The sequence below is a fragment of the Geotrypetes seraphini genome, chromosome 3, assembly GCF_902459505.1.
Source record: "Geotrypetes seraphini chromosome 3, aGeoSer1.1, whole genome shotgun sequence".
NCBI lineage: Eukaryota > Metazoa > Chordata > Amphibia > Gymnophiona > Dermophiidae > Geotrypetes > Geotrypetes seraphini.
Window position 1 is genome coordinate 130,134,202 of NC_047086.1, and position 26,520 is coordinate 130,160,721.

The window sequence follows — 26,520 nt, forward strand, 5'->3', positions numbered from 1 at the left end:
ATGGGGGAAAAATATCTGCCTAGCTCTGCCTTTCCTTGACCCCATAAAGCTGTGATATGACAGCTAGCCAGCTTTGCGCCACTGAGATTTCTCCCCTCCCCCCACCCCAGACTATTGAGTAGTTTGGGGAATCATGGAGGCAACTAGTCAGCCTGGCACCCAAAGTTAGGAGCTGGAAAGATTTGTGCCAATGCAAAGCGCCCTTTACTGAATACTAACTTAGGCCTCCTTTTATCAAGCCATGCTAGGAATTCTATGAGCATCAGAGTTTTTACCACCACTGCCGGCAATAAAATAAACCCTAACGGCTTGATAAAAGGAGGCCTTAGTGAGAATTTTGCACCTAACTGTGGGATCCTTTTATTAAGGCGTGCTAACTGATTTAGCGCGTGCTAAATGCTAAGGCACCCATAAATATAATGAATGCCTTTAGCATTTAGTGCGCCTTAATAAAAGGACCCCTTTGTGTGCCAGAATTTACACCTGCTGAAACCTGAAATAGATGCTGGCACCCAATTTTTGGTAGCTGGACATGCATCATATAGAAACATAGAAACATGACAGCAGATAAAGGCCAAATAGCCCATCTAGTCTGCCCATCCACAGTAACCATTATCTCTTTCTCTCTCTGAGAGATCCCACTTGACTATCACATGTGCCTATAGTATTCTATAAAACTGAGCCTCACTTCTGAGAGCAGCCCCTGATTCACCCATGCTTGTTCCATAGCCAGATCTCTTTGAAGTGTTAGGCTATAAAATATATGCGTGGATGTTAATAGCACCTAAGGTTTGGACAAGTTCCTGGAGGAAAAGTCGATAGTCTGCTGTTGAGACAGACGTGGGGGAAGCCACTGCTTGCCCTGAATCAGTGGTGTGGAATGGTGCTACTATTTGGTTTTTTGTCAGGTACTTGTGACTTGGATTGGCCTTCGTGAAGTCAGGATACTGAGCTAGATGGATCATTGGTCTAACCCAGTAAGACTATTCTTATGTGTTCATAACTCCAAACTGGTGCCAACTGATGTCAATTATTGATTTTCAACACCTTATTTTCTAATTATTTTACCCATGCATCTGCTCTCGATGCCCAACTGTGGTCAACCATAGAGAATCCAGGGGTCTCTGTTTACTTAAGGGCTACCTTCATGCACTGCACAGTGTAGAAAAATGGGATTCTTCCAGAGGGGCCCTGAGGATCATACACAGTCACTCAAAAAAAAATCTTCACACAAATAGCGTTGTTCCAAAACCAAATGTTTACTGAAAAATAGTAAAGAAACTCCAGCCTTTTAGACTCTCTAAAATATACAGTTTGTAGTTCAGACAAGAAAATGACAACACAGGGCAGTAAAAGAAATTCCATATGTCCATTCTGGCCTCCCTTGCTTCCAAGACCATCCAGAATAAATGAAGGTTCTCCTGTTACAGTTACAGATTTCTTTGGTATGCCCTGCGGTCTGTCAATAATGCCTCCACTCTCTGAAATGGACACCCTCCAGTGGTTTGCACTTCAGCAGTTTACAAAGTTTTCCTTCTTCAAATAAATTAAATACAGCACAGTGCTGTGAATTTCTAGCATATAACGGAAATCCTTGATTACGCAACAGAATGTACACAGAATCAAGCTCTTTCATTCCCACAAAAAAAAAGTAGCGAAACCAAGGAACACGTTCATTCTGTGTGGAAAGATCAATGACCACTCACTAGAAAAACCTGGAGACGTTAAGAAAAGTTACAGAAACCCCTTCGGAAGCAGGCCAACATCCTTTCTGCCTCTCTCCACTCTTTATGGGATGTCAATTCCCTTTATTATCTCCTAGACCAGGGGTCTCCAAAGTCCCTCCTTGAGGGCCGAATCCAGTCGGGTTTTCAGGATTTCCCCAATGAATATGCATTGAAAGCAGTGCATGCACATAGATCTCATGCATATTCATTGGGGAAATCCTGAAAACCCGACTGGATTCGGCCCTCAAGGAGGGACTTTGGAGACCCCTGTCCTAGACACACCTATATGGATTAGCAGAAAGGAACCTTTGAAGATCGGAAAAATCACTCTACTTTTAGTTACACACCTCTCGACACACCAACTGCTGGAAATTTCCACATTCTGACATATAGTGAGATCTAGCCAGTTGTATTGGATGTTTACAAGAAGTAGAAAATAAAACATTGATTAAGACAGAAAGACGATAAGTATGAGTAGCCAGTACCGCTTACATTGTTCTTTGCTGGTTTTACTTTGAAAGGTTGTAGCTAACAGTGGCACTGGTTCTTTAAATTATAATACAATCTGTGCTGAATCAGAATTATTAACTGAAGGAAGCTGGAAACCTGAGATTAGAAATGTGAAATAGAGGACAGAAGTCATTCTTAAACTGAAGGGGGCCTTCTGCGAGGGGTTGCTGAAAAGATTTCAACCCAACCAACCAAATTCCTAAACTCTGAACATTATTGTGTCACTGTAGCTGAAAAGAGTGTTATCTTATTTCGTTACGTGCCAATTTGCAGAAACAAAATTCTATGTTTTTGACAATGATTCAGATCATTGATTGAACCATATCCACATCATTCATTTCTTGGTTGGACTGAGAACTTTTCAGTACCCCCCTCATATATAACAGAGACTGGGAAGTTAAAACCAAACAGTGTTTGTTATAGAGAGGATTTATTTCAGCAGAATTTAATTGTTGTGGCCAATACAACCTGTATCGGATAACAGGGTTAGTTATGTAGCAGACTGCTATCATAATCAACGACTATACCCTTTCTATCAGTCAACGTCATGGTGTTTTTTGGAAGCAGTCTACCAGAAGGTGCAAGGATAGATAGCATCGTGGCATGTGCCAATCACCAGTGGCTAATTCTGTCAGTTCATTTATTTTCAAGTTTGTTAGTTTTTTTAAATCACTGATGGAAGCAAAGGTCCTCCTAACTAACCTTCTCTTGCAGGCGTTCCAACATGGCAGCTAAGTGGGCTTCACGGTTCTCCTTGTTGACCTCCATTTTTTGGGCCAATTTTTCTTTAGCCATTTTGATGAAGTTATTGTTCTCTTCAATAGCCTTCTGGATGACCTCGCGCTCATGTTCTCTCTTTTCTGCCAGATGTTTCAAGAGCTCAGCTTCCTGATACTGAAAAGGAACATGCAAAGTCATCTAAATTGCAGTTCTAATAAGCTTGAAAACTGAGCATGCAAAGAGAAGAGCTTTGCTTTCTAATTCTCATAGAATGTGGGATAGAGTGGGTCATCGGACCCAGAGCCTGATCTCACAGTCTAGGGAGCACGGTGGAACTAGGCAGAGGTTGGTTTGTTTGCCCCCCACCAGAAAAACATTCCATAGGCTCTGTTTTATTCAAACATTTAAGACTAATTACTTTCGGAGCAGTTAGTTGCCTTTAGGAAAAGCCTAAATGGTTACATTTCAATAAGCAATGTTTCCCAAGTCATTCCTGGAGTACCTCCTTGCCAGCCGGAAGCAGCTGTATTCATTTCAGCTCACAGCTAAGTTTGATTTTCACTTGGGATTTGGACAAATAGTGTAGCACAGCAATTTATTCTTTTGCATATGCCTGAAAAATTCTAATTGGATCACAAAAAAAAACAAAGGGCATACCCAAGAAGTACGAAACCATAAAAAACATACAGTAAGTCACATTAACATGCAGAAGATCCACAAAATATATATCTGATTTTTAAACATTTTCTAAAATCTCTCTAATCAAGAATAAGAGCAAGCCAAGCCGGCAGCAACCTCCACTCCCTAGCAGTCTGGAAAGCATTAGAAGAATGAGCAGTCGCCTAGAACACTGTGCACTAAACTGGGTAAATAAAAAGGACAAACAGATTTTAAAAAATATGTACTTCTGTCAGGTGGAAAGGCCAAAGCGTCATACATATAAGCCAGAGCCACCCCATGCAATATCTTAAAAAAAAAAATAGAACTTAAACCTAATGTAACATTATGACAGTTATTGTCACATTTTGGGATTTATTTATTTATTCTAAAAATGTATAACCACTTAAACTAAACTAAACTAAACCTTAGGTTTTTATACCGCACCATCTCCATGGTCGTGGAGCTCGGCACGGTTTACAGGGATTGTAATAAGAAAGGAACTCCAGGGAAAGGGTTAGATGAAGATCGGAGGGAAGAGGAATGTTAGAGAGCTAGGATGTCAGAGAGGAGGGAGAGTTAGATTTTAGAGAAAAGCCAGGTTTTCAGATGTTTGCGGAAGGGTTGGAAAGCACTCAGGTTCCGAAGGGGGGAGGAGAGGTTATTCCAGAGCTCGGTGAATCTGAAGAGGAGGGAAGTCCCCAGTTTTCCTGGGTGGGAAATGCCTTTTAGTGAGGGGAAGGATAGTTTTGATTTTTGGGTAGGTCTGGAGGTACTAAGATTCGAGGAATTCCAGGAAAGTGGAATTAGTGGAGGAAGGATGCCGTGGAGGATCTTGAAGGTAAGGCTGATGCATTTGAAGTGGACTCTGGAAGTTATCGGAAGCCAGTGAAGCTTGGAAAGGAGTGGTGAGACGTGATCGAATTTACTTTTAGCAAAGATAAGCTTGGCCGCGGCATTTTGGATCCGCTGAAGTCTGTGGAGGTTTTTCTTCATTAGGCATATGAAGATGGAATTGCAATAGTCCAGTCTGGAGAGGATGATGGATTGGACGAGAACGGCAAAATGTTTTTGATGGAAAAAGGATCTTACTGACCTCAGCATGTGAAGGCTGAAATAGCATTTTTTTACCAGGGAGTTGAGGTGGTCGTTGAAGGACAGTGTAGAATCAATGATGACGCCTAGGACCTTGCTGGAGAATTCGAGCTACAGAGAGGAGCCGGAAGGCAGTGGGATTGAGGGGGGTAGCTGAGCTAATTTTGGGCCAAGCTAAAGTAGTTTTGTCTTGGATTCATTCAATTTCATTTGGACGGTGTGGGCCCATGATTGGAGGTTTGAGATACAGGAGGATATGTTCAATGGGAGATCAGTGAGGTTCGAGTCGGTCTTGAGAAGTACAAGGATGTCATCAGCATAGGTGTAAATTGTTTCAAGGGGGGATAGATGGAGGAGTTTTAGGGAGGACATATAAATGTTGAAGAGGATAGGAGAAAGAGGTGAACCTTGCGGGACTCCACAGATTGGTGTCCAGGGGGAGGAAGAGGTACCATTCATGTTGACAATGTAGGAGCGGGAACGAAGGAATTTTGAGAACCATTCAAGGACAGTGGAGGTGATGCCAATCTCGGAAAGTTGGTAAAGTAGAATGTCGTGATGAACAACGTCGAAAGCGGCAGAGAGGTCAAATTGCAAGAGGAGAGCGAACTTGTTGCGGGAGTGAAGTTGTTGGACCTTGGAGATTAGGGAGGTCAGTAGGGATTCGGTGCTGAAATTGGGACGAAAGCCGTATTGGTAGGGTAAGAGGATGGAGAATTTCTCTAGGTAGGATGAGAGTTGAGTCGATATGATGGACTCGAGCATCTTGGTTAGGAGAGGGATATTTGCTATTGGGCGATAGCTGGATGGAGTGGAAAGGTCGAGGTCAGGTTTTTTCAATAGAGGGGTTAAGGCGATATGGCCCATTTCTGGGGAGAAAAGGACCGAATGTAGAGCGGAGTTTAGGAGTTTGGTAATGGAAGAGATGGCTTGAGTGGGTATTTCCTCGTAGAGGTAGGAGGGGAAAGGATCTAAAGAACAATTGCAGGATTTCATTTTGAGACAGAGTTTGAGGATGATGGAATCAGATACTTGGTCGAAGGCAGCCCAGAGTCTGTCGGCTGGGATAGCGCTGGAGGCCGGTAGAGTAGGGTTGGGGTCAGTGAGCACCAGGGAGTTGTAGGAGATTGCAGGTGGGAAGGAGCAACGTAAGGTAGTGACCTTATCATTGAAGAAATTTGCCAGAACATCGGCTGAGGGAGAGGAGGGGAAAGAGGTGGAGTCTTTTTTGGAGGTTAGAGAGCGCCAAATTTTGAAAAGTGGTTATTGGATCTAGAGATTTTCTCGTCATAGAAGTTCTTTCTTGCTTTTTTTTAATGTAGAATTATAGTGCTTAATGTTGGCTCTCCAGGATTGCTTGTCTGTAGGGGAGTTAGATTTTTTCCATTTGCGCTCCAGGGCTCGACATTTCTGCTTTAGTTCTCTATGATAAGGGAGGTACCAGGGGGGCTTTGCGAGGATAAGAGATAGATTTGGTGGAAAGGGGGGCGAGGGAGTGGTAGGTGGATTCGGAGAGGGCGGTCCAGTTATGCCAGTTGGATTCAGGGTCTGCAGGTTTAGGAGCAGAGGACAGTTGTTTGAGAAATTTTATCCAGAACAGGTCGCTTGAAATTTACCTAAAAGGGCTCATAATCGAAAGAGAAAAATGTCCAAAAACTGGCCTAAGTCGGCACTGTGGGCGCGGTTTCTGCTGCCTGGGCCAATCTGGCCTCATTCTAGACCCGGCTGGCCTGCCGGACGGGCGGGCTTGGCACAATCACCACACACCAGCATGCGCGCTATGCTCAAGCCAAAACCTCCTGCTGGAAATACCTCCTTCAAATACATCAAATGCAAAAGCATTAGGAAAAGAATGTTCTCAGTGATGGCTCTAAGGTGGTGGAACACTCTTCCTAAGGAACTAAACTAGAAAAGGACACCGGAAAGTTCAAGATAGGGATGAAGACCATCCTCTTCACAGAATACTATATCCAATAATGCAACAAAGAGGAGATAGTTGGATTGTTCCCACTAGGAACATCTATAGGATAAACACAATAGGGACAGGGGATACGATAATCATAGCACAGGTAATTAGATTTATCAAGAAGTTAGTACTTCCAAGATGGACATAGATCACGATACAGACACTAAGCGCAAATTGAAATAGGAGTAGTATGAACACAGAACACGATACTAAATATAGATGTATATATGTATATATTGGTATGTGTGTACAAGAAGATATAATATGAATAAATATATGATATATTTTATATAAGTATGTACAAGCAAGTAGATTGTACATACTTATATAAGTATGTATAAGTAGGTAGATGTATAAGTATGTATAAGTAGATGTATAAGTATGTATATTGTAGATGTATAAGTATGTATAAGCAGGTAGACTGATTATATATTATAGGCAGAAATAAGAAGGAGGATTGATTAAAGTTTAAGAGAGCTGTTTTGAAATCCAACTCAGAAAACTCTAACTCTGTATTGTAACTCCTTTATTGATTACGGTTTAATAATGTATTGATTATGGTTTAATTAAGATCTGTATTGAAACCATCCCAGGAAATGCAAACTCTGTATTGTAACACCATTACAGAAGCAGAAGCTCATGTAAACCTCTCTGAATTGATGACCCCAGTAATTAGCAGCGGTATAGAAGCTTTCGATAAACAATAAACCATACTGGTATCAGAGAACACTGCGGACTTTCTAGTTTGTGACACATTGTAAAGGACCAAGAGAACAGGTAGGGTGAGACTAAGGGAAACCAAGGTTCAGGCCCCTAATCCTCCACTGATGCACCTTGTTATCTTGGGTAACTGTGGTATCTGATGGGTAACTCATCTTAGATTTGGAAAAAAAAGAGTAATTATATCTAAAATCTTGGTGGTAAGGGGCTATTATCTATCTGGTGTGGAAAAATTGTTTAATAGCACAGTGAGTAGAAAAGCTAGAGTTCAAATCTCACTGATACTTCTTGTGATCTTGGTCGTCACTTAACCCTCCATTGTTTCAAGTACAAACATGTAAGCCTTTCACGGACAGAAAAAATACCAAAAGTATCTGAATGAACTCATTTTAAACTACTGAAAAAGACATGAACCAAATCCAGATCCCACAATGGTAACATAACCTAGAACAAAAATCTCTTTTTTTAAAAAAAAATTAAGAAATCAATGTATTGTCCTTTACCTTCCGCCTCTCCTCTGCTGCCTCTAGCTTCTTCTGAATCTCTTCCAGGGAAGGGTCTCGCCGCCGGGGAAGTGAGGCATTGAACTCAGGGACCCCATCCAAAGAAGGAGGCTTCAAGATAACTTCAAAGGATTGGCCAGAAGTGCGCTTGTTCAGTTCTATGACTTCCATATCCGATATCACACACCAGGTGAGATCCACAGTGTCTGATTAGAGGACAAAAGCTACAGATAAGTAGTGCTACATTTGTTAAAGTCCCTAGTGGCATTCAAGAGTGCTAAACGTATATTTTAACTCTTGCAGTAAAGCTTTTGTCATCCTCTTGACCCTGAACTAGAAGACCCAGGAGTATTTGGGGATGTGAGCTGAAACACTAGAATGACAGCAGATTTTCCCATTGTTCATTATAGCTGAGCTATCCCATCCCCTTCATGTAACATAACATACGACATACACACCTATGTAACTTGAAGCCGCAGTACTACTCTGAGTCCTCAAATAAGCAATGTATCTGGTTTCTTATGATAATTGCTTCTTTGTTGGTATTTTCCATGAGAATCTTTTATCATTCATTGAAAGCTCTTTTTCAAAAGAGAAAAACATCGAAAAATGGCATAAAGTGACATTTGGATGTTTTTCTTGCTAAAATATCCACTATTTTCAAACCCATATGTTAGATTTTTTTTTCTAGGCTATTCGTCCCCTGTTCATCTAAATTCCAAGGGGGCATGTTGAAGGCCTGTTATGGGCAGGCTTAAGACTTGGTTGTTTTGCAAAGATAATCGAACATTTAACAAAACGTCCAGGGCACCATTTAGACGTTTGGGGCAAGACCTGTTTTAAAAAGGAGGGACAGGGGAGATATGATTCAGACATTCAAATACTTGAAAAGTATTAACATAGAACAAAAATTAGACAGTTCTAAATCTAATAGATGCTGGCACTGTCATCTTGATTTAGGGACACTGGATCATCTGCTGTTCTATTGTCCTTTGATACTTAACTTTTAGAAGTCAATATGGGGACAGATTAATACCATTCTGGAGGCATCAATTCCATTGATATATGAGGTAGTTATATGTGGAACGTTATTGCATATTAAGCCCCCCATGGACCGCTATAAATGCCGGCTTTTCCGAATTATGACCGGGATAGCCATGCAAATGGGATCGCCTTAGTTTTCCTTTCTGGTGGGCGAGCTTATCCTTAACTTAAGTATGAGAAAATGAATGCTGACTTGCTGGGGCATAATAAGATATTCAAATTGGTTTGGTTCCATTGATGTCTTTTGTAGGTTTGTTATAGTTGCCCTTTATGTTTATTTTCCATTGTATTGCACCCACACATCCTGATTGTAATGATGGATGGGGGAGGGAATTTTTATCTTTTGTATAGATTCTGATTGTTTATAAGTGCTTATTTGAATATTATTATTTTTATGTAAATTGTATTGCACTTTTTGTTGGCATTAAAAACTAAATAAAGTTAAAAAAACATAGAACAAAATATTTTCCAGAGAAAAGAAAATGGTAAAACCAGAGGACATAATTTGAGGTTGAGGGGTGATAGACTCGAGAGCAATGTAAGGAAACACTTCTTTACGGAGAGGGTGGTGGATGCCTGGAATGAGCTCCAGAGAGAGTTGGTGTAGAGGAAAACGGTGACAGAGTTTAAAAAAGTGTGGGATGAACACAGAAGATGTAGAATCAGAAAATAATAGTAAATATTAAAGAGCTAAGGCCAGTATTGGGCAGACTTGCACGGGCTCTGTCTGTATATGGCCGTTTGGTTGAGGATGGGCTGGAAAGAGCTTCAATGGCTGGGATAGTGTAGATGGGCTGGAGTAAGCTTTGATGAAGACTTCAGTAGTTGGAACCTAAGCACAGTACTGGGCAGATCTTTGTATTCTTGCCCAGAAAAAAGTTAAGAAAAAAAATAAATAAATAGATTGTATCAGGTTGGGCAGACTGGATGGACCATTCGGGTCTTTATCTGCCGTCATCTACTATGTTAAAAATGAATAAGGGCCAAAGAGCTACCCAAAATTACCAGATGACCACTGGAGGGATTAAGGCATGACCCCCTCTTACTCCTCCAGTGGTTACCAACCCCCTCCCACCACCCAAAGATGTGAAAGAAACAGCTGGTCACACAGACACATCTGAGCAGAACACCCATGAGAAATCTCCGCAAAATCAGAAAATTCTTTGACCAAGCACAATTTAGACTAATCGTCTAAAAAAAAAAAAAAAAAAAAAAAAAAAAAAAAAAAAAAAAAAAATAAAAAAAAAAAAACGTCCAATCCCTAGTCTTAGGTCTGCTGGATTATTGCAACTCCCTATATCTTCCTTGTCCAGCCACTATGATAAAACAACTCCAGACCATACAAAACACCGCCCTCAGATTGATCTACTCACTCAAAAAATATGATCACATAACAATTGCCTTCTTAGACTCTCACTGGCTACCCATACAAGCACGAATCCAATTCAAATTCTACTGCCTGATATTCAAAGCATTACACGGCTCTTCCCCCTCCTATCTAAATAACCGCTTAAACCAAATCTCCACCTCAAGACACAGAAGAACCTCGAACCCTTTCGCCTTCCCCCCACTCAAAGGCACACAACGCAAGAAAATGTTTGACAACCTTCTGGCAACACAAGCAGCACAAAATCAACCATTCCATCTCCAATCTTATGACAATATCAGACAACCTCAAAACATTCAGAAAAGAAATCAAAACCCTGCTTTTCAAAAAATTCATCCAAATATCTTAACCTCCTCTTTTACCTCCAGAAGATTCACCTACCTTCAGATAACCTTCCCCCAAATTACCCACCTTAACACCTTCCAATTAAACAAATACCATAAATAGATTGTAACTACCCTCTCTAACTACATTCCATATGTATTTTTCATACAGTTCTTCACTGTCAGTTTAATTTCCATCCTATAAGTTCACATAGAATTTTTTTTTTTCAACCATCTTTATTTTCTCTTCTTTATTAATTTCCAGGTACTTTAGTTAGATTGTGAGCCTTCGGGACAGTAAGGGAATTTTTTAAGTACCTTCTTACTTCATTTATAATCTTAATGTATATTTTCTTCAAACCGCTTAGAACCTAAAGGATATAGCGGTATATAAGAAATAAATTACATTACATTACATTACTAGGCACTCTAGGGGGTACTGCAGTGCTTATACTATTTGGTGAGCCTTCCAAAACCCACCCAAAACTTACTGTACCTACATAAGATGACACCTTGTCAGTGCATAAGCAATATCAACAGCTTATGCCTTTAATTTCATTTTTATTTTTGCTTGAACATTAAGCTGAAGATACAATGAGGTAACAGAGCACAAAAAGTTAACCATAAGGGAGAAAATTCTCAAAGGTCCTGCACAATCAAACATTGACTTGATTCACAGCTCAAAAGAGATGCCAGAGTTTTACAAGGCCTCAAAAGTTTCTGCTTTGATCTTCTAGTTTCTGTGTGTTTTCTTTTCTTTCTTAGCATACGGGCATTTCCTGTAATTAGGCCCTGTCTTTTCCTTCCACTTGTAATCGGTGTTATTTCCCAACTGTAATACAACAGAGCATACAATGAGATACTTCAGGCCCAACATCCAATTCCAGTGGGCATCCTTTCCCTGAGGTAAAAAGCATAGTAATAAGTTGATTATTGGAGCTTAGGTCTCAGGACACCTGAGACAAATCCTGGGGTCTTGTACCTGACAGAAAAAAGCCCAGTGTATCTTGTGTGTGGTCCCTGTGATCAGAGGCACCTATTGTCCTGTGAAACAGTGTGTGTGTATAACCTCATTAATCATTTTAAAAAAAGTTCATTATTGTCAGGAACCATGCCAGATTGGGAAAATGCTATTTCAAAGGAAACTGGAAGTTTGGGAAGGGAAACATGCAATCCTCAACTTTGGCCAATAGAAAGAAAAGTATTTGTGTGTGTATGTGTCCTTGAAGGGAAGAGGAGCTGAGGAATTGGACTGGGAGATTTCTCTCTCCCCCCCCTGTCAGCTGTTCCTCCACCATGCTTGGAGTTTCCTGCGATTGAATTGGAGGAGCCCCATAAAGTTCTTCTCGCGAGGGAGACCCCAATTGCAGGGGATGGAGACTCCAGTAGATAGAACCTAAGCACACTACTGGGCAGGGTTCTGGGTTTCTGGCCCAGAAATATCTAAGAAAAAGGACCAGTTAAACTAAATAATTAATTTATGGAGCATGTATGGTTGGGTACACTGGATGGACTACTCGGGTCTTTATCTGTCATCATTTGCTATGTTACTTCTCAAAGCTCGATTCTTCCGTCAACAAGTCTTCTCGGGAGATCACAACACTTGTGAGTATTGTGAATTCTTTAGCAGAAAAACTTGAAGGGACTAAAGAATAATTTGCACTAGAGGTTAAGCAAGTTAAAAAAGGTGGAAGATCTTCAATCTTTATCCACTGGAATTGTTAAAGCCAAAAGACTGCTTAATAGAAAAGTAGAACAATTAGAGAACTCCAACCGTAGGCTCAATGCGCGTCTCCTGAATTTCCCAAAATCATTAGGATTGATTCCTATGAGATCCTTTGCTACCAAACCGATCTAGTAGGACATCAGGCTGCACAGTGGTACAAACTGATTTCTGGATTTTTGAATAAAAAGCCAAAAAATAGCCTTAGAGACATCTGGAGTATCGAGATAAAACAGTATATTTTCTGTATCTCGTTGGCCACGAATTTGGACTTGGAGATTGAAATGTACAGCGTCAGCATCTATGAAACAAACATGGTTATTTTTGTTACATAGGATTTTCTGGACCCCAGTTCGATTAAATAAAATTGATAGTTCTAAGTCTAATAGATGCTGGCAGCTAGGGAGGAGGTGGGACCGCTGGACGAAGGAGACAGGAAGGGAGCGGTGAAGGAGGAGAAAGAAGTCGCAGAAAGACTCAACATGTTCTTCTCGTCTGTATTTACAAACGAAGACACAACCAACATACCAGAACCTGAACAAATCTTCAATGGAAATCAAGCAGAAAAATTAACATCCATGGAAGTGAGCCTTGATGATGTACACAGGCAGATAGAAAAACTTAAAACTGACAAATCCCCGGGTCCGGACGGAATCCATCCCAGGGTTCTGAAGGAATTAAAGGAGGAGATAGCGAAACTACTGCAGCAAATTTGCAACCTATCCTTGAAAACAGGCATGATCCCGGAGGATTGGAAGATAGCCAATGTCACGCCCATCTTTAAAAAGGGATCAAGAGGTGACCCGGGAAACTACAGACCAGTGAGTTTGACCTCGGTTCCGGGGAAACTGGCGGAAGCACTGATTAAAGAACACATCGATGAACATCTGGAAAGAAACGAACTTTTGAAAATAACCCAACATGGTTTCTGCAGGGGGAGATCGTGCCTAACGAATTTATTGTACTTCTTCGAAGGAATTAACAAACGGATGGACAGAGGAGACCCCATAGACATCATATACCTTGATTTCCAAAAAGCCTTTGACAAGGTGCCTCACGAACGTCTACTCCGGAAACTGAAGAACCATGGAGTGGACGGAGACGTACATAGATGGATCAGAAACTGGTTGGCGGGTAGGAAACAGAGGGTAGGGGTGAAAGGCCACTACTCGGACTGGATGAGGGTCACGAGTGGTGTTCCGCAGGGCTCAGTGCTCGGGCCGCTGCTATTTAATATATTCATAAATGATCTAGAAACAGACACGAAGTGTGAGATAATAAAATTTGCGGACGATACAAAACTATTTAGTGGAGCTGGGACAAAAGAGGAATGTGAAGAATTGCAAAGGGACTTAAACAAATTGGGGGAATGGGCGGCGAGATGGCAGATGAAGTTCAACGTTGAGAAATGTAAAGTATTGCATGTTGGAAACAGAAACCCGAGGTACAACTATACGATGGGAGGGATATTATTGAATGAGAGTAACCAAGAAAGGGACTGGGGGTAATGGTGGACATGACAATGAAGCCGACGGCACAGTGCGCAACAGCCGCTAAGAAAGCAAATAGAATGCTAGGCATAATCAAGAAGGGTATTACAACAAGGACAAAAGAAGTTATCCTGCCATTGTATCGGGCGATGGTGCGCCCCCATCTGGAATACTGCGTCCAATATTGGTCTCCGTACCTTAGGAAGGATATGGCGTTACTCGAGAGGGTTCAGAGGAGAGCGACACGCTTGATAAAAGGGATGGAAAACCTCTCATACGCTGAGAGATTGGAGAAACTGGGTCTCTTTTCCCTGGAGAAGAGGAGACTTAGAGGGGATATGATAGAGACTTATAAGATCATGAAGGGCATAGAGAGAGTAGAGAAGGACAGATTCTTCAAACTTTCGAAAAATAAAAGAACAAGAGGACACTTGGAAAAGTTGAAGGGGACAGATTTAAAACGAATGCTAGGAAGTTCTTCTTTACCCAACGAGTGGTGGACACCTGGAATGCGCTTCCAGAGGGCGTAATAGGGCAGAGTACAGTACAGGGGTTTAAGAAAGGATTGGACAATTTCCTGCTTGAAAAGGGGATAGAAGGGTATAGATAGAGGATTACTGCACAGGTCCTGGACCTGTTGGGCCACCGCGTGTGCGGACTGCTGGGCACGATGGACCTCTGGTCTGACCCAGCAGAGGCATTGCTTATGTTCTTATGTTCTTATGGATCATCTGCTATTTTTTGTCTGTTTATAAATATATTTTGGAAGTCAATTTGGGGACAAATAAATCTAGTTTTGGATTCCATGTTCCACTATCAATGATGCTATAATTGTGAACGATTATTACAATGTGAAACCCCACTCTAATAAATATAAGAACGTCTATATTATATGCCTAACAGGAAAGCCATTCAATTATTACCAGTAATTGGAAAACCCATGATAAAATAAATTATACTTGGTGGGAATTGCACTAGATACAATAGGAATGAATTACTGAAGATGTAAGGGTTTTAGTGAAGTTTTTAATAAAGTTGGAGCCCATTGACATAAATTTGTAAAAATATAATAATATATATTATCATATCTTTTCTTTGGTTCATTTATTTACACAACCAGGGGGTGGGGGGGTTGAAGGTGGGGAATAAAATTGATAGCGACATTTGGTGAAACTTTTCATTTGTATTAGATATTAGGATATATTCTGCTATTATTATATGTAAAAAACTGAAATTATTGAATGATATTTATGTTACCTGTAAGGATTTTAGTGTAATGTATGTAATACATACTGTTCTGTCATTTGTATAACACTGTTTTTGATTAAAAATCAATAAAGAATTTAAAAAAAAAAAAAAAAAAGGAGTGACTCCTATGGAAATGCTGAGAAAAGTTTTGATTGAGGTTCTAAAATATTCCCCAGATAATATTCCGCCAGTTAACCATATATACTACATTCCTACGAAAAAGGAACTAGGAGCCACTCCAGCAGAGAACCTTTGAACCTTACAGACTTGCTTGAAACTTCAATATGTGAAGTTTCAGAGCAAGCTACATTACTGGTTTCTTTTGTTTTTGAGCAAGATGTGACAGCATTTTTTTTTAGACAATACTTTCATAATTCTCAAGTTCTATTCTTGGGGAAAAAAAGTTGTTACTAGACAAAAGCAGGAGTGCAGGAAATTATTTCTAGCCATGAGAGTTGAAACTGTAACTTTGGGTGCAAATTTTCTCTTGGCTTATCCCTGTAAATGCATGGTTAAGTATCTAGGGGTTAAATATGTATTTTTTCTACCTGAGCAGTTGCGGGCCTACCTGGATATGAAGAAGTTGTCGGCAGGGGGAGTTTAGCAATTACAGAACAGCATTATAAATAGCGGGAACTGTCTGTTAAGCCAATTCCTATTCTTTTACTTTTAATTGGGTTCTCTTCACTAATTTTCTGATACCTCTCCCTGAATTTAAACTTATTGTGGTTTAAGGGAAAAATATTGTTGCTTAATGGTTAAATTTTTCTTAATTTTAATTTCTTATGTATTTCTGAGGCAAGAGTTATCTTGTACATTATTATATAAATTTAATAAAGAATTTAAAAAAACAACACCAACAGTTGTAAGTGCCCAGAAGGTATCCAAAGTGACCAGATAACCATTGTAAACACAAAGTGAAGACCCCCACACACTCTCCCAGTGATCAATGACCTCTACCCCTCCCAACCCCCATCCCCCCACCGCCATAAAAATCGGAATAAAAACATATATACAATACATGCCTCCAGAACATCAGCACCTGGCATAGGAAAGCCTAGTAGAGCTGCACAGAGGTGGCTTAAGTAGTCTGGGGGATGGCTAATGAACCATAGAGAGGAGGACCCAGGCCCATAAGCCACTCTAACCACTGCATTAATGATGGAAAATGAGAGCTCACCAAAAAAAAAAACCCAAACCCTACTGTACTGTCATATAGGTGGCACCAGCAGCCATAAAGGTTATTGGAGTGGTAGACAGGTGGGTAAAGTAGGTTTGGGGGGGTGTTTTGGGGGGCTCACCATGACCTGCATGGGAGGTGTGGTGAGATGTTTATGTGGCACCTTTTTTGTGAAGTTCACAGCAGTGGCGTGTAAGGTGCCTCACTCCTCTGTTGCCATGTCTGGGTGACCAGTCCATCACTTTAATGACCGTTCCAAGGTCCAAAAGGTCTTGTTCTAGGCGTTTTTGGACTTGGATGATTTTTTAGACGAGAATGGGATATAAAGATAGACGACTTAGCGGTCTGGATGATCAAATGGCTGGGCTTAGAAGTAGATGATTTTCGAGATAAAAAATATATATTTCAGATGTATTTTTCGAGAATGGACTTTAGACGCTGCCAACTTGGAGCGACTAGCACTCTAGGCCCAAAACGGACTTAGACTTTTTTTTAAAATTATGCCACTCTGTTTCTGGCATACTAATTTTTCCTTTTTAGTTCTTTCCTTTTTTTTTTTTTTTTACCCTGTCCACTCAAATTTCACCCTACTCCTTTCTACTTTTCACCTACCTATCAACTTTCCATCTCCTTTTCTCACCCCCTAGCTTTCACATTTCCTATCTTGCCCCTTCCCTAGCCTCCTATTCCCATTTATCTTTCCCATTTGTTTTTCCCATTGCCACATCTATCCTCTGTACTAGTGCTGCCCAATTCAGGGGAAAAAAATTTTGATTCAATTCACCCTGTTGAATTGATTTTTTGATTCGATCTCAATGACAGCTTTTTAAGATTAAACATTTTATTTAACCAAGGCAATATCTTGTCAAAGATAGGAACATCCAATCTATAACATAGGACTAGATGCATTAAAGATAATGATTGGATCGCTGTTAGCCGATTCTCTGGCCGATTCTCGAGCAGCGATCGAAGTGCTATCAATTTTGCATGCAAATGATTTGCATGCAAACGTGAGCAATTGACACATTTGCAGAGCCCTAACAGCAGTGACAGGGGAAGCAGCCTCATGTCATAGCTGTTAGGGCTTCTTTTTTTAATGCACAGATATTGTGTGTGTGTGTGTGTGTGTGTGTGTGTGTGTGTGTTAACCACACACAATCTGCCCCATTAATAAAAAGAACCCCCTTCCATGCTGTCCTCCTTCCCGATGCCACCGACTCCCCCTGAACCAATCCCCTCCCCTTCCCCCAAAATAGGCAGGAGGGATGCCCACTCCCTCCTGCCATGCAGAACACACCCGCACCATGGCCATCCCCCTGCACCAGGCACCCCTGAACTTCCATCCCCCAACCCAACAAAAATAGCAAGCCAATCAGGACCTTAAGCTCTTCCCTCTGTATCCTGGATACAGAGGGATCTGCCTAAGGCCTGATTGATTCAGACAGGTCTTAACCAGTCTGTTTTTCTGATCGCTAACCCCCCTTTCTTTTTGGAATAGCCAAGCAATGTTAGTGGATCAATCACTTGGCTGCTTTGCATGCGGTTCTAGCTACTTTGCATGGCCAGATCAGAAATTGGGCAATCGAGGGAAAAACATGCGGTGGGCCATTTTGTGCATCAGGTCGGTAGAAATGATTGTCGCTAAAGCTGTGAAAACAGGTTTAGTGATGATCACTGACTTTAGTGCATCTAGCCCATAGACACTGATTAGCTTGACCAATTGGCTTGACCAATCAGGGCTTTAGGCTCCTCCCTCAGTATCCTTGAGAGGGACCTTAGGCGTCTGAACAAATCAAGGTCTTTGACCCCTCCCCGTGCATCACATGATGCACCAGGGAGGGGAAGGCCCATTATTTAGGACTGGCGGCCCATAGCAGGAGCTTCAGAGCGGGCTTTCTGCTTCTAACTTTTTTAAAAGGTATGGGGAGGTTCAGGGGGTGGGGGGGGAGAGGTGTCCAGTGGCAGGAGGGAGTGGGCATCTCGCCTGCCATTTTTTTTAGTTTGGGGGGGACAGTGGCTCGGGGGTGCCTGGCGCAGGGGTGTTCTGCATGGCAGGAGAGAGTGAACATCCCTCCTGTCTATATTTGGGGAAGGGGAGGAAATTGGTTCAGGGGAGTCGGTGGTGCAGGGAAGGGGGGTCAGCATAGGGGGGCTTTTTCTTGTTTTTTTAATCGGGCAGATTGTGCATGTGTAACACATACATAACATCTGTGCCATTAAAAAAAAAGAAACCCTAACAGCAGTGACTGGAGCAGTTTCCCCTGTCACTGCTGTTAGGGCTCTGTGCATGTGTCGATCGATCACTGAGTGATTGATCGATCACATTTACATACATATGATTTGCACCTCCTTACTTATGCAATACATGCTCTTATTTTCAGGATCATCCAATCAGGATCTTTATCCTTATTCTGATTCCTTATTCCATATTACACAACACATATACTACGATCATCACAGCAGAATCTATTAGCAGTGCCTTCATACCATCTCACATGCCTTGAATCGACTCACACTTCAATTTGCAATGTATTAGATCCATCCATCTAGAACCGTCTACCACAATATTTACGATGGAATTGTACTATCAACTTTTTAAGAAAGGCTTGAAAGTATTTCTCTTTAAGGATATATTTAAAAGTTGATTAGCAGCCTAAAAATTGACATGTTCCTTTTTTTTTTCCCTAAAATGAGATTGTAACTTTTTTCTCCTACCCTTTTTCAAGCTTTGTTCTTCATGTCAAGCTCTAGCCTGCTCATGCACCAACACTAGAGGAGGAGGTGTAGCAACTATAATCAAATCCAACCTCAACCCAAGATTAAATACCATCACACTAAATGCACTAGAATGCCTCATCTTCTCAGTGGGCCACAACAGAGACCTCACAGTCACCCTGATATACAGAGTTCCCCATTCTCCAATGGCCATCTTTGATGACTTGCTATCCATCCTTGGCAAAGTGGTCATTACCTACAACCAAATTATCATGCTAGGAGACTTTAACAAACTACTCAAATGAGACCAGATCCCCAGCAGACTTTACCATGCCACTATCAGTCCTTGGCTTCCATTAAATAGTCCCCTCACCGACTCACACTGCAGGCCACATCCTAGACCTAATCTTTATTCAGAAAGATATATCACTCATCACAGAAGCTCCTAGGTGCTCCATCAGACCAGTACCCTGATCCAATCACCATCTGATCACATTTAACCACACCTACACAACTAAGCAACCATCAACCAGGAAGCAAATCCAACCAAAGAAAATATACAACACTATCGGTTTAAGGGATCTCTCCTCAGGCCTTTCTAACCTAGCAAGAACATTAAAATCTAATTCCAAGCCCATTGATGAGACTGCCATGAGTCATAGAAATCAAATACTATTTCTTCCTCCCCTTGATTTACTGACAACTTGAGAACCAAGAAAAGAGAACTAAGGAAAACAGAAATGAAATGGTACAAATCCAGGCTTAATGAAGACAAATCCAGCTATACTATTTCCAACAACTACTAAAGACCCCCCAACAAATCAAAAACCCTGATTAAGCTAGCAAAAAAGATATTCATAGCATCACAAGGAGACAACCAAAGCCTTAACACTGAACTTGACAGTGAAACGCTCTCCGACTTCTTCACTAACAAAATATGATCCCATCTTGACTTTATGACACTACCAACACCAATTCCTCACAACACAGACAGGATATGTAAATCTACAACTGGAAACCTAATCCACTTCAAAACTGTCTCATAAGATGACCTCATCAAGATACTAGATTCTATTGCCCTTCTGGCTCCATCTTAGACCCCTGTCCACCACACCTCCTAGTTGCTGCAAAGGATGCCTTTGTAAGTTCCATCCTTCCTCTTTCCAACACCGCCTTACTATCAAGCTTAGTGGCCAAAACTGGAAATCAGTAATCATCAGACCAATCTTTAAAAAACCCACACTTGAACCTAGCGTGCCCAGCTGTCTCCAACCTACCCTTTATCTCCAAGATCCTGGGAAAAATGTACTCAACCAACTACACTCTTTCATTGTCAAGCATGGAGCCCTATCCACCTTCCAGTCATGATTCAGGAAATTCCATAGTACAGAAACTGTCCTTCTTGACATCATTGACGACTGCTGTAAATTATGGATAATGGAAATGATGTCCTTCTGGTGCTACTGGATCTCAGCACAGCCTTTGACACCATTGACCACTCTCTCCTCATTACACAACTCTCCAAAATTGGCATCCAGGACATTATTTTATTTATTTATTCAATTTTCTATACCGTTCTCCCAAGGGAGCGCAGTACGGGTTACATGAATTTATTCAGATACTCAAGCATTTTTTCCCTGTCTGTCCTAGTTGGCTCACAATCTATCTAATGGACCTGGGGCAATGGGGGGATTAAGTGACTTGCCCAGGGTCACAATGAGCAGCATAGGTTTGAACCCACAACCTCAGGGTGCTGAGGCTGTAGCTTTAACCACTGCGCCACACTCTCCCCCTACGCTGGTTCACTTCCTTCCTGAGTAATAAATCCCAAAGCGTATTTTCTCGACACTGCCCTAACAAAACCAAAACCAATCAAAAACAGTATTCCTCAAGGGATTCTACTATCCCTTCTACTATTTAATCTCTACATTAGATCTGTCGTAGACATAACCCATAAATACCAAATTCAGATTAATTCCTTCGCTGATGACGTTCAACTATATATTCCACTGGGAGAAAACCATGACTCCTCAAAAACTGAATGTCCATTAGCAAACTGCAGCTAAACGCCTCCAAAACAGAACTCCTTTGGATCCGCAAAGAGCACAGCACCTACACCTGTCCCTCTCTTTTCTGTGAATCAACTACCAAAATTGCAAAAGACCAAGCACACAGCTTAGGGATACTCCTTGATTCCAAACTATCACTTTCCAATCACATTTCACAGGTGGTCTCCTCTTCATTCTATTATCTCCAACAACTCTGAAAAATAAGGGACTACTTCTCTGAATCTGACTTTACCCAACCTCTCCTGCATGGAATACTGTAACACACTTCATCAGACTGACAGCAAATAATTTACATTGTCTTCAACTTGTACAAAATGTAACAATCAGACTTCTAAAGAACCTTTACGCCCATGACTCCATTTCCCAGACTCTATCATCAGCCCTCTGGCTACCCATACATGTCCTAGCACAACATGGCGTCCAAGTACATCTCAACTAAGCTTCCCCATTCGTCTCTAACAGTCTGCTCCACTCCCAGGAGGAAACACGTCTCAAAGTACCCCCTGCTCATGCCCTCCAACTCTAAAATGCCAGATGACAATCCTACTCCCATTTTATACCAAGCTACTGGAATCAACTGCCCCAACAGATCAGATCCCTTGAAGGGCTTTTGAACTTTAGGAAAGCACCTCTTCACCTAATTCTCTCCCCCCCCCCCCCTGCCAGATGATTAAAAAAGAAATGTATACTAAATGTATGTTAAATTAGATCCTCTGTGTAGGTCAAATTAGGATGAACACACTGTATTATAAGTATGGCAAATTGTAACCCATTTTAACTATACAATATTATGTATATTAACCCATAACCCATTCTGAGCTTGTTGGGGAGAACTGATTTTAGTTATTGAGATTATACTGTGATGCTATTTTCTATACAGCAGAATGTAAAAATGAAATAAATTGTAATAGGTAGGAAAGAAAAACAGTGGTATGCATAGCGTACCTTCATATTTATATGCTGGTTTATTTAAGGGATCAGCTAGGAAGCATGAGCAGAAGAGGGACACCAGGGGGAGCTCCTTCATCTTCTCCTTGTAGGCTATAGGTTGAAAGCCATGTAAAAAAAGAAAAAGATATTTATTGAGTCTTTTTTTTTACTTATGAGCATAACACATTCATTGATTCTCTTGCTTTTTCAGAATTCAGAAACTTTCTTGCTGCGGTGAAATATGAGATTCATTTTCTTTAGCCAGCATCAGAAAATGAGGGGAGGGGAATAATTTTCCAAAAATGTAAATGCCTACTCTCGTACATGGTCAAAAGAGCTATTTGAGACTTGCAAATGCTGCATGCAGGTGAATGCGCTGCTTTACAACACACCTGCATTTTCCTGCATTTACCTGCATTTTCACAAAGATCGTTCCAAGGCAGGAATAGATCAGGGAAAGGAGTTTCATGCGCTGTTTTGGATTTTCAAAATTATACGTTTCTGTTTATTAAGCTGTGTTAGCTGTTAATGTCAGCAACTTCTCTAGCCTGCTGCTCGTGCCGGCATTGGCTTTCCATCTGACATCACTTCCTGGCCCTGCGCATGCTCAAAGCCTTCTGGCTCCCACCATCTCCAAGAATCTCATGAGAAACTCGGAGAGGGTGGGAACCAGAAGGCCATGAGCAAGCGCAGATGCTCAAGGCCCTTCAGCAGCCCAGCATACAACATCAGCGGCAGGCTATTTCAGCACCGGCACACGTATGTCCAGTAGGCTGGTGCGTGCCGGTGTCCGCTGGAGGTAAGGGTTTGGGGGTGGGTTGCGGGAAGAGAGAAGCCAGTTCCCAGGGTGGGGTGGGGTGGCATGCTCGCTTATCGAGTCAACGCTTGGTTTGCGAGTTAAAGTTTGCTCGAGTGTATTGCTCGTCTTGCAAAACACTCGCAAACCGCGTTACTCGCAAACCAAGTTTTGACTGTACATGAAGGAGGAAGGGAAGGTGTAAAGCATGGCAAGGGGGAGCAGAGATTGGCCGCCGCTGCCAACAAGATGGCAGCCAAGGCGGTCCGCCTGCCCCCCTTCCTTACTACATCACTGTCAACAGTTAATGTGGGGAAAATGTGGACCAGTTATTGCTGCCTGAACAGATATAGCTAGCTGAATTGTGTTATCTGATAACACATAGTAAAGAACTTTGAACTTTGGAGCAAGTCAAGACACGCTTAGTTCCAGCGGTACTCTAGAAAACAATATATTGACCTAGAACCTTTTGTAAAATTCCTGCAGGAGTGCATGTCTCTTTGCTGGCATGAGCAGTGGGCGCAGCCATTTCAGAAAGACGCATGGAGCAAAGATCAACAGAGGAAACTTGGCAATGTACATGTGTATGTACAGATATGTAAGAGGAGGGAGGGGGGATGAATGAGTGCAGACATCCTGGATTAAAATCCATACATACTTTAACGGTCAAAGTTTGAAGAAAGCCCTAAGGCAAAATTTATTAACAAACTTTACCCCTATACGAGTTGTTGCAAAATTACTCTGGTCAAGGGAAATTTTCAAAGCGGTTACTAGAGTTAAACAGTATTTTATAAACTGTATATAATGTTGGGAGTAATTCCTACCAGTAGGGTTAGGGGAGGCAATAGCGTTCCTAATTCTGAAAAAGAATCCATGAAAAAGGCAGGCACAGTCAGATCTCTGCAGGTACTTTTTACCAGGGGTGGTAATCAAAATTGATGCAAACTCTCTGATGCAGGCAGTTTGATTATTGTCACGCTTAATCTATCTCTCTGCATATTTGGGATGCACATATGCACGTCAGGATGCACACACAACACAATACAGAATTGTTCCCCATGTAAATACATTCTGACATTGAACTATTCATCTTGATGTGGGGAAGGCTGGGACCCTGGGCTGAATGAGACTTGTGGCAGCCCTGGCATTTGCTCCCCTGCTGGACAGCACCAGTGCCACTACATCTTCCTTCCTGCTGGCTCTGCTCTTTGACTACTGCCTCTTTCAGCCCACTCAGGGTGACCCAGATGTCAGCTGACTTACAAGGGCTACAGGAGGCAGCGGTAGGAATACAGTACCAGCTGCAGTGAGGGGAAAGTGATACTAATAAAGGCTGGTAAGGTGGGGGGAGACAAAGTGCTGGGGCTTCAGAGTTTTACATATGTTTCACAAAATCTGAAGAGTTTTGTGGAACACTAAGAACTTTTCAAATCCTTCTAGAAATTTCACAACAACCTACCACCTCCCCCCACTCACTTCCCATCTTCTCTGACTCCTCCCATCCCCGATGTTTTGTAATGCTTTTTGTCTATATACATACCAGCAAGGGTCATGATGCTGAGGTGTTAGTTTCGGTGCCTGAGAAAGAAATATGGAAATTCACTTAGACCTGGAAATAACAAGAAGAATAGAATAAAATTAGATTAATTTAAACAGCTCTTTCAGTTCACTTTAGTTTTCACTTTACCGCCCACAGTCCATGCAGCTAGAACCTTAGAACCATAGAAAAATAATAGCAGATAAAGGCCATATGGCCTATCCAGTCTGCCTATCCATACAATCTACTATCCCTTCCCCTCCCTTAAAGATCCTATGTACTTGTCTTAAGCTTACTTGAAGTCTGATACAGTCTTCATCTTCACCACCTCCAGAAGGAGGCCATTCATGCATCCACCATCCTTTCCATAAAGAAGTATTTTCTTAAATTACTCCTAAGTCTCCTGTCACCTCATTCCAGCGTTTTCTTTCAATTGAAAGACTCAAACTTCCTGTGCATTATGCTACAGAGGATTTAAATAGCATGCACTCTAGTCATTAATTCATTTCATTATCATATTAATTATGACAAAATGAGTTTATATTAATTGAGATGAAAGAGCCAGGGTTCTCTCGTAGAAACTCCATTCTGACCAATCACTGCCACTATTAAATCACTCCAGCGCTCCAAGTGTGGTGAATAACAGCTACTACCAATCAGTCAGTACTGTAAGAACATTCCTAGTTGAGAATGACACAGGGACAAATGTATCCCCGTCCCCTCAGGAACTCAAATTCCCCTTCCCATCCCCACAAGTTTTGTCGCTATCCCTGTCCCATTCCTTTAAGTTCTGCCTTAACCACCCAAGCCTCGAACACTTATGATTTTAAAGTGTTTGAGGCTTGTGCAGATGAGGGCAGAGCTTGCAGGAATGAGGCAGGGACAGGAAAAGAACTCGCGGGGACAAGACGGGAAAAATGAGTCCTCGCAGGGATGGAGAAAAATATGTCCCCGTGTCATTCTCTAAGTCCTAGGAAAATCTGGAAGGTGGGACTTTAAAAATGGAGGTCAGACAGACATCCCATAAGCTGTTGCAGCACTTCCAGGTCCTTCTTGGAGGATGCTGACCTGAAAAGATGGCATCACATCACCAGTCAGCATTCATAGCATTCTAACCTCATTCATAGTGGTAGGGGCACCCCATGAAACTAATTGTTCAAATATTTTATTAATATTTTGAAGGGAAAAAATGAACATATGAGAAGTAAGCAAGGACATAGGGATCAATATAACAATTGTGAATAAACATCAATGTGATTGCATCATTATACCTTTATATATCCATATAAGATAGCAACGTAGTAAATGATGACAGATAAAGACCCAAATGGCCCATCCAGTCTGCCCAACCATACACGCTCTATAAATTAATCATTTAATTTAAATGGTCCTTTTTCTTAGATATTTCTGGGCCAGAAACCCAGAGCTCTGCTTGGTAGTGTGCTTAAGTTCTATCTGATTGGAGATGAGGAAAGATAAATGCAGTATTAGGAAAGATAGATATCAACTAAGGACAATATATATTGGAATATGTTATACAAGAGAGATTAACATCAATAATTGGTTAAATGGAATATATGGAAGGATTACAAAATCACGTGGTGTTTGATTGACAATATTCATGAATTATCGGCTAGGATTTTGTATATGAAGCTATTGAGGCATGTTTCTCTGCCTTTTCCTGTAGATTTTCCCTATGAAAATTTGGAAGCCAGCTAGCAGTGTATGTAGTTATGTAATATAAAGTAATATGGCTGTGAATTTTGCACCTGCTTTACAACAATTAGTCAATACCCTAGGCAATATGCTCAGGTATAGACTGACTGTTGTCTAGCAGGTGCAAAATTCACAGCTGTATTACTGTTTAACATTATTTAGGGGTTCCCAAACTCTTCACTGGAAGGGTGGGCAGACTATAGGACAGATTCACTAACCTGCCCGATCTGGCCTGATCCGGGCAGGTCCAAAAAATTCTTCAACATCCAATATGCAGATAGGGGCGATCGTAGGAATGCCGGCATAGATCGCAGGTCTGCAATCCCGACACATGCGCATTTGTGGATGGTCTGCGCATGCATCTAGACCCATCCAGCTGCAACTTTTTTATTTTTTTACTTGTTGGGCTACTAGATTCACAGTGCGCCGACTCTCCTGCTCTCTTCTAAAGCCCTTTCTCCTCC

The 26,520-nt window shown here is 41.5% G+C and overlaps 1 protein-coding gene across 1 annotated transcript in view; it reads right to left on the bottom strand.

Moving 5' to 3' along the window:
* STMN4 (stathmin 4) overlaps positions 1 to 26,520 on the bottom strand; it is an 81,467-nt gene that overhangs the window by 10,337 nt on the left and 44,610 nt on the right. Inside the window, exons 2-5 of the mRNA XM_033938564.1 lie at positions 24,344 to 24,412; positions 22,023 to 22,118; positions 7,899 to 8,104; positions 2,940 to 3,131 (exon numbers count right to left, since the gene is read on the bottom strand). Of these exons, the coding sequence (XP_033794455.1) occupies positions 2,940 to 3,131; positions 7,899 to 8,104; positions 22,023 to 22,118; positions 24,344 to 24,356 (507 nt within the window). The 5' untranslated portion in view covers positions 24,357 to 24,412. The remainder of the gene's footprint in view (positions 1 to 2,939; positions 3,132 to 7,898; positions 8,105 to 22,022; positions 22,119 to 24,343; positions 24,413 to 26,520) is intronic.